At 37.5% G+C, this 9,279-nt stretch overlaps 1 protein-coding gene across 1 annotated transcript; it reads left to right on the top strand.

Moving 5' to 3' along the window:
* Window positions 1-7,088: 7,088 nt before the first annotated feature.
* Or24a (Odorant receptor 24a) lies at window positions 7,089-9,009 on the top strand. Its single transcript, XM_018001167.2, has 5 exons — window positions 7,089-7,676; window positions 7,768-8,140; window positions 8,212-8,310; window positions 8,538-8,690; window positions 8,760-9,009. Exons 1-5 carry the CDS (start codon window positions 7,156-7,158, stop codon window positions 8,811-8,813), a joined length of 1,200 nt encoding a protein of 399 aa, XP_017856656.1. The 5' UTR covers window positions 7,089-7,155; the 3' UTR covers window positions 8,814-9,009.
* Window positions 9,010-9,279: the final 270 nt, after the last annotated feature.

The raw sequence follows: 9,279 nt of genomic DNA, 5'->3' as shown, positions 1-9,279 counted from the left end.
TTGTATTATTTTTCGCTTAACTTTTAATGATCTACGGATGATTGATGCGGATTGATGAACATATATATTTGCTATATCATATAAATTAAACTTTTTCTACATTTTAGTCGATTTCGTAGTTAGTTGTAACAGAAATAATACTCATATGATTGGTATTGAAATGGGAGTTGATTGATGCGACTTTTCTAATGATTGACGTGCAGCTTAAATTGATTGAAAAAGCCCTTAATGACTTGGAATCTCTTTATAGCCTGAGGCTAGGGTACAACCAGATGCACATGAGTAAGTCTAAAGTTCTGTATGAGTTGCAACTGCGTTTGTAAATTGCATGCAAATTTAGTCATTTGCCACAACAATCACAACAATCACACATACTCACACACATGTGTGGCCGTGTGTCTGTGTGTGTTGGCTTGCCACTTCAGCTTGCATTTGCATTTAAATCTCATTAGTTTTTAATGCTTTTGGTTACAATTTTACCCACTTCCTTTCATTTTTTCTCGGTCTTTCTCTCTCTCTCTCTGTCGCTCTCTCGTTTTCCCTTTCTATTTGACATTTTTATTCTATTTTATTTCACTTTTTTTTGGTTGTTTTGGTTTTGGTTTTGGTTTATGTTTCTGGCCGCAGTTGGCAAGTGACAACTTTTGCGCGATTTCCGCCGGAAAAAGTGTGTGGCACACACACACGTACACACACACATACGGAGCTCTGCCCCACCCCTATCTAACAAGCTGTTTCAAATGTTTTCGCTCTTGCCATTTCGCCATTTCTGTTGTGTTTATTTAATGAAATGCATATTAAACATATGTTCGAGCCAAAAATTGTGTTGCATACTTATTTGGGCCACGTTGGCAGAGCAGCAGCAGCAGCAGCAGCTGTTGCCATTGTTGTTGCTGCTGTTGCTGCTTTGATTGGCATTGCTGTTGCTGCTGTTTGCACTTGACTTCTAATGACTTCGTTGTGCACTTGTTTTGGCCAAAAAAATGTGTTGTTTGTTGTTCTATATACCCTGTAGTCATTAAGGATGCATACGAGAGGAAGTTCAGCTCAGCTTTTTTATTAACAATTTTGTTTAGTCTTACGACAATTTTTGTTACATTAAGTAAGTAAAAAAGTGAAGAATCAGAGAGCGAGATAGAGAAAGAGTGAGAGAGAGAGACAGAGACAGAGACAGAGAGAGAGAGAAGAAGAGAGCTAAAATATATACATATATGCTAAGTCTTTAAGGTATATAAATTTATATCATTTAAGCTTATAGCTTTTAGTTTTAATTTTAATTTAATTGTTTTAAAATTTTTATGTTTACATACATCTAATAATATATATCAATACATATCTTATAATTATTATCTATTTTAATAGCTTCCTATTTTTTCTTTTTCATACATAGCATTAAATATTTTAATATTTTATTTTTGATATGAAAGTCTCATATGCTCTGCAAACTCAAAGCCTATCTAAAGGGAATGCCTTTGTCAAGCACTTCCTCTCTTCCTCTCCGACCCTAGCTAAACAAATAGTTGTTTTATTTGTGACTGTTGTTGTATTGCAGCTGCATCGCATTTGTTGTGTGTCATTGTTGGCTGTTAACCGTGATTGTTCCCTGAAATTTATTGGCTCACTGCAAATGATGCCAAAAACAAGAAAAGAATTATCACAGTTAAATACAAAAAAGTCAAATAAATAAATTGATCAAGAGGAAAGCAGGCAGAGCTCTACGTTGCTATAAAATAATGCGAATATCAAAATATATGTTAATGTATTATTATATTAATTAATGCTCATCTGGCTCATCAGCTCTATGCAGAGCTAGGGATATCGAATAGTCTTGGAGCACTACAGGACTCTTCTTACTTTATTAATATTTATTTTAAACCTAAAAGTAGTTGAGATTAACTAAGCTTTTTTTTTTTGTTAGCACAACTTCATAAGTATTTAGGAAATATGTAAACGGATTTAATTGAGTGCACAGATATGTAAAAATAAACGCATATTTAACATTTATATTTTACCACTTTCAACATTTATAAATAGTTGAATTTATTTAAAAACATAAATACGATTAAGTACGTTTTCGTTTATCTTTGTTTTTTGTTTTTTTTTGCTGGTTTCGTCAACTGTTTGTGCATTTGTCTTGCTGCATGCGCCGTTGCGTCCGCTAGCTGCCCCATGCCACAGCCTATCATAAAGTCGGTCATACATATACATACGTATATATGTATGCATTGTTTATGGCAGTCATTAATGTTGCTTGGCGGGTGCTTTAAATTTTCAATTCGCATGCAATGACTTAATTGTTCATAATTTTGTTATCTGATTAACACAAATTCCGCTTAACGTTAATGACTTTATGCAGTTTATGGATATGCCATGCCGTGCCATGCCGTGGCGTGGCGTGCCGGACACATGCAATGAGCTGAGAGTGTGAGGGGGGAGGGGCGGGGTAAGGGGAAGGAGGCTGTTCAATCAGGTGGGCGTAGCCATTCAGACAGCCAAGCAGCTTAAACATTATCGGCTGCATGACACATTATATGTATATGTATATATTATATAGACATCTCTTTCCCCCATCTGTCTCGGTCCCGTTCTCTCTCTCTCTCTCTGGTAGCGCCCATTGCATTTTATCGCTGTGCGACGCGCTGATTAAATATCAACGTAATTTATTATTCAAATTAAGTTTATCGTGGGACAAAGGCGCGCGCAAATGCATTCAGCTTGGCGCTCGGCATCATTTTGCCTTGTTTGTTTTATTGATGGGCGTGGCAGGTTGAGAGGCGAAAGCCAGGACAGACAATAAATTTGATAGCCACGCACACTTCTATGCACGTGTGTGTGTGTGGGTGTGTGCGTGTGTGACATATTACCCCTACTAAAGCATAAGCAAATTAGCTCACACATACACTTACATACCGACACACACACTTACACACACTCGACAAATTGCATGCCATCAAAAATGAATTTTGCATTGCGATTTGAAACCTGTTTTCGGTCCAAAAATATTGCATTCGAAATATCTTTTGAAATATTTCCCCAAATATTTGATGGCAAATAATTTGCATATATATATATATATACATACATATATATTTGTCGTCTCGCACATTTGCCATAGCACAAATTGCTGAAAATTTACAAATTATTTATACCAAAAATAGTTGAAATTCATTTTGAGCTTTACGTCGTATATACCGCTAAGTTTAAATTTATTTACATACATTTCATATATCAAATATTATTTGGAAATTTCAGAACATTTCTGACAGGTCTTATAGTCGATAGCTCTTTAAGTTATCGATTATATGAAGTTACTGAAATATTCAATGGCATGTGTTACCGGAACTTAGTATTGAAATAACCCTGCAGAACTCACCTAAACCAAGATTTATTCTAATTATATATATTATCTATGAGAATCTTCGCAGTGCTTAAACTTATAGGATGATTCTTGTTTATCTGCTTAACCAGTTTTACTTTATAAGCCCATCTTTAGGATATCGCCTTATCGTCTAAGATGATTTTATTGCTTCAGAAAATTAATAACATTTCTATAGCTTGGAGCTGTGTTTGTGAGATGATGGATTATCGGAGCTTACGCATGTTCATGCTTGAAGACTTTTTGACCAGTTCTCATAGAGATTTATTTTATTCCTATAAGTGCATATGTTCATTCATATTGTTCATTCAATTCAACTAAAATACTTCAATTTTATGACTTACATAGCTCAATTCCAAATTAAATCCAAATACCAGTCCGATCAATAAAAATTCAACCCATTTAATGCTTTGCTCACTACAATAAATAATAATCAAATATGTTTTTATTATGATTTAGCTAGCTTCATAAGCCGCATAAATTATTGTACATATAATACTATAATCCCGAGCTTTTTGGTTCGGCTTATTCATTGAGCAAATAACTTTGTTTAATATTTAATTATAAATTCATAAACTTTTCAACTACATGTCAGGCCGTGGCCCGCCCTAAACACATGGCCGCGCCCACGCCCATTGTGCGCTCGTTTTGTGGCGAACAAAAGAGTTTAGTTTTTCGTGTGCTACCTTTTCAGGTGAGCTATGATGTGTGTGCTGGTATGTTGATGGGCGTGTTTGTGTGTGTGTGTCTGTGTGTGGCGTAGGTGGGCAACAACCGTTTGATGGACATTTCACTCGCTGTGCCTGATTTGTCGTCAACGCCCTCTCAATAATTTTGTCAATAATTTTTGTCACGATTTGTTGCATGGGTCGCACACCCATACATACACACACAAAAGGCAAAAAGTTACGCCCATTGTGTATATGCTCATTGATGGAGTGAAAACGAGAGTATATGGGCTTTATAGATATATTTCCAAATTTCACAAGGGAATATGATAGCTCAGAATAAATTGTAGAGTCAGAAGGTTAGTCTCTAGAGGTATTGTATTACACAGTTGATCCCTCTCTTTTTAGAAATAAATTAAAATTATCATCAAGATCGTAAGCGAGCATTAGGCAATCGTTGCTGCCCAACTTCAAAAATCTTGCATGGTTTTTCTTCTTGTTCTTTTTTAGCTTTGTGCCACAAATCGAGTCATCAATGTGGCTGTCGCTGCGAGGACATAAGTTGGCTCTTTTTATTCTACATAATTTTCTCAATTTCCCCCACGTTTTTGTTGCTGTCGCTGTCCCTGCCTTTGGGCACATTAAACTCATTGTGTTTATGGCATAAATTTGCATGTTTTCCACGTAAATTTTTCAATTTGTATAGGCGAACGCGCATTGCCGAAACGTGCACCACAAAAAAAGGAGACCTTTATAGGTTGCTCTGCTCGGGCCGCCGTTGAGTGTATTAATGATCTAGGCTTAGGTTTGGGGTTTCGGGCAAAATATGGTTAAGAGATCTATTGTTATGCATATAAAATATTCTATAGTTTGAAGAGTTCCATTTTATTTCCATTAATTTGGAAATAAACTAAGTTTTATTTTGTTTTTCTTAAATCTTTCTCTTTGGTTACTAGATTACATATTATATAATTTTAGTCTGTCTTTCAGCTTGCTCTTTTTGGACTCTTTATTTCATTCGATGGCTAACTCTTAGTCCAATGAAAAAGCCTAAGACTAGCCATCTCGCTCCCACACTGCATCAGTAGGGACTACGTTCAGCAAAAGCTATATTTGTCTCTGTCCATCTCGGAGTAGTTGCGCATAAAAGCCTGAAATGAGAAGTGTGCAATTGGAAAGCTCATTCGGTTGCATATAAGATCTCAGCCTGTCACTAATACAGCTACAAGAGTAGAAGCATTTTGCATTTCCCTTCCTTTATGCCGCTTTCATATATGAAATCTAATAATAGCTTATTTTGAAAATTGAGGCATTATATGGTTTCCTTGAGTATTCCTCTTTCTATTAGTAGATAAACCTCTCCATTCATAATTATTATATAGATTTAGTCATATATGTTGAGTATTTTCTTATTTATTATGTATTCGTGGCCAGCAAGGCCTCTGTTTATGTCGTCTATGCCGTTTTATTTATATTTATCGCTTAGACTCGAAATCTCAACACCAATACACACACGCCCACACACACAGGCGCGCACGAAATTTGCAGTTCTTTTTATTTGGTTAACAATGTGGCACGGCTAAGCTTTAGTTTTATTGCCATATGAGTAGGTTGGCGTACGTGTATGTGTATATGTATGTATATTTGTGTGTGCTGTGTGTGTATATAAGTGTCAAAGGCATGTGTTTAGCATGCCTCATTTGAGCGCAAATACACCTGCAGCCATCAATTATGCAAAGAGCAGCTATGAAGCTACGGCCAGAGCTGGGCAGGACTCGTCTATGGGCTGTGGCTTTTGGTTCAACTGGCATCCTGGCACCTGGCAAACAGCAGGAGGCGCCGTCAACGCCATCGTTAATGCCGGCTACGCCCAGCACCGCCTCGCCGGCCTCTCTTCAGTTATGCGACTCATTCAGTTAGCCATGGGGAGCTGGCCAAATTAATTTATTGGCCTTCTCACATACAACGCCAAATAAGTGCAGCTTGCATAATCACGACAACATACGCACACACACACACATGACCATGCAGAGCTTATAAAATATTTATTCAAACTGCAAGTTGGGTTGGCAACACTTGCAATTGAGCTGCAGCCATAGACTTACCCAAGTCTCAGCTGTCCGAATATTTGTGCTGGGTTCATTTTGTTTGCTCACTCTAGCAAATATATCATAATAAGCAATGGCAAAGAGAACTGGTTGGAATAGGTCAACAAAGGGGCGAGAAGGGTACAGCTATATTCATCACTGGTGAGCTCCCTTTAGTTGTAAGTCAGGCAAATTAATATTAATATTGACATCAATATTGGGCATTAGAAACTAGTCAGCTATATTACATTCACACACAATACAAACATCTCGGTAATACATGCAAAGACATACACTATAGTAAATTAAAATAAAATGCACAAATACAGAGCTCTCATTGATTTGCATTTACATTTGTACACAAAGCTTTCCTTAGGCCTGCATTTTGCATATGTGTGCAAACGAGCTAGCTTGAGTGTGAGGGAATGAGCGTGCTAATTGTAATAGCCAATCAAATGGCGGCGGTTGCGGTGGCAACTTAATTTTTTGTTGGAGTGAAAAAGAAGCTGATCTAAGACTGAAAATAAAATGGGGTCGACTACAAATAGTGGTTTTGAGCCAATCAAATTTCGGCATTATTGAAGAAAAAGAGAAAGGGATCGAAAGCCAAATATAATGAGCTGTTGATCGCAATCAATTTCAATTGAAAATCGTTAAAGGCAAATTTTTGTGACTTGTGGCATGAAATTGGATTTTAAAATATTTTCAAAGTAAAATTTGTATGCTGAATTTTAAGCCAGTCTATTCGACATGCCCCACGAAATAATTTTAGTAAACTTCAACTCTCTTAAGGGCCCATTTAATAACTGCTTATTATTTACAATCACGAACTTAATACACGCCTAATTGTCTAATTGCGGGTTATAATAATACTTTTTCCTTGGCTTTCGTGGAAAACCTGGTGAACTGTTAGCAAGAACAACGCCCAACTCATCAATTATGGGCGCAACGATTGGACAGGCTATAAAAGCAAAGGATTGAACTTGATGCCTCCACAAAGTCGACAGTTGGCCGCCTTGCGAAGATGTGGCCTCGCTTTCTGACCCGTTCGTTTCCAATGAATCGTCATTACTTTCTGATTCCGAAATTTGCATTGACCTTGATTGGTTTCTATCCGGAGCAGGAGAGGAGCTGCCCGGTGCGTGCCTGGAGTTTCTTCAATTTCTTCATACTCGCCTATGGCTGCTACGCGGAGGCGGCCTATGGCATCCTCCAGATACCCAATAATATTGTACTAGCCATGGATGCCCTCTGTCCAGTTGCATCGAGCATTTTGTCGCTGCTCAAAATGAGTGCCCTTTGGTACTATCGCGATGAGCTCAAGTTTCTCATAGAGCGGGTGCGAAAACTAACCGAACAGCAGCAATCGGACCGAAAGTTGGAGTACAAGCGGAGGTGCTATACGCTGGCTACGCGGCTGACATTTTTTCTCCTTTGCTGCGGCTTCTGCACCAGCACCTCGTACTCGGTTCGCCATCTGCTGGATAATATGCTAAGGCGTGCGCATGGCTTGGATTGGATCTATGAGACGCCGTTCAAAATGATGTGAGTGTACTCCAATTATCCTTAATGGTTCCATTGTAAATATTTTATTTATCTACTTTCATTTGTTCCTATTCTTCTCGTGTTGCTTAAGCTTTCCTGAGCCGTTGCTACGTCTGCCGCTCTACCCGCTCATCTATGCGCTGGTCCATTGGCATGGCTACATTACCGTCGCATGTTTCGTGGGCGCCGATGGCTTCTTTCTCGGCTTCTGTCTATATCTAAGTGTGCTGCTTAATTCGTTGCGTGATGATGTTGTCGATTTGCTTGCCGTAAAGAGCATCAAAACGGAGCCTTCGGCTTGGAAGGATGAGCGCATTGTGCGCAAATTGGAGCGCCTAGTCGACCGTCATAATGAGATTGCCGTACTGACGGAACGCTTGTCCGGAGTTATGGTTGAGATAACGCTGGGTCACTTTGTAACCTCAAGCTTGATTATAGGTAGCAGTGTGGTTGACATGTTGCTGGTGAGTTGAGAGCATAGGAGTTGAGAGCACATTCATATATCACATATCTCTTACTTCTCTCTCTTGATCAGTTCTCGGGTGCTGGCATTATTGTCTATTTAGTGTACACCTGTGCTGTGGTAATGGAAGTTTTTCTATACTGCTTGGGCGGTACTTTTATTACGGAGGCGGTGCGTATTCCTGAATATTTTCTATGGTGTATAATATATATTGTGGAGTTTAATTGAACTAAACAACATACAATAATGCAAAAATAAATGTTTTAATTTTTTTAAATCTATTTTTTAAATCTATTTTCAATTAAAGTACAATTTTTAAAAATATATATTAGTATGTCTTATATATATTTTAAATCCATACTATTATATTTTTATATAAATTATGTTCTTTTCACTAGTGCTTAGATCTGGCTAGAAGCACCTTTGCCAGCCAATGGTATTGCCACAGCGCTCGTGTGCAAAAGATGACGTTGTTTATGATAGCGAGATCTCAACGCGTGCTGATTGTCAAAGTACCGTTCTTTTCGCCTTCGCTAGAGACTCTGACTTCGGTAGGCTAACCATTGAGTATTTTATACATTGATTAGATTCTAAATTCTATATATTTATTTACTGAACAGATTTTGCGATTTACGGGATCGCTTATTGCGCTGGCTACGTCGGTGATTAGATAAACCTTTTCATGGATATTATTTTAAAATAAATAAAACGGAGTGTTACACAAAAAAAAAAAAAAAAACATCGATCGGCTGTTTCTGCTTCTGGGAGCAAAATCTAAACGACCATTTACCGCAATCTCTCTCTCTCTCTCTCTTTAACACTAGGGACTACGTTCAATTTTTGGTGAAGTAACAGACAAACAGAAATGAGAAGTAGAGAGGTATTGATGAATTGAATTAAATTTTATTTATCAGTGTATTAATTATATACAATATAATAATATTAATAATATTAAATATAATAATATTAATTATTTTAAACAACAGCGATTCAACAGTGTCACACTAATAAACTAATCTAACTAACATCTTCGCCTAGTATTTCAAAAACTTTCACAGCTCTTTTGGTGAAGTTCCAGGCGCAGAAACAATAAAGAGAGAGAGATATATATAGAGAGGGAGAGATAGGGATTGCTAAACG

This window comes from Drosophila arizonae, chromosome 3 (genome assembly GCF_054131065.1).
Source record: "Drosophila arizonae isolate 15081-1271.41 chromosome 3, UAZ_ARI_1.0, whole genome shotgun sequence".
Classification (NCBI taxonomy): domain Eukaryota; kingdom Metazoa; phylum Arthropoda; class Insecta; order Diptera; family Drosophilidae; genus Drosophila; species Drosophila arizonae.
The sequence above is the reverse complement of the archived record's forward strand: the minus strand, read 5'-3'. Positions and strand labels throughout refer to the sequence as shown.

Bases quoted from the DNA above. Each gene is read 5' to 3' on its own strand.
- Or24a (XM_018001167.2), top strand. From the start codon at position 7,156: ATGTGGCCTCGCTTTCTGACCCGTTCGTTTCCAATGAATCGTCATTAC. The intron at 8,141-8,211 runs GTGAGTTGAGAG...TCTCTTGATCAG, and splicing joins GTGTGGTTGACATGTTGCTG to TTCTCGGGTGCTGGCATTAT. The intron at 8,691-8,759 runs GTAGGCTAACCA...TTTACTGAACAG, and splicing joins CGCTAGAGACTCTGACTTCG to ATTTTGCGATTTACGGGATC.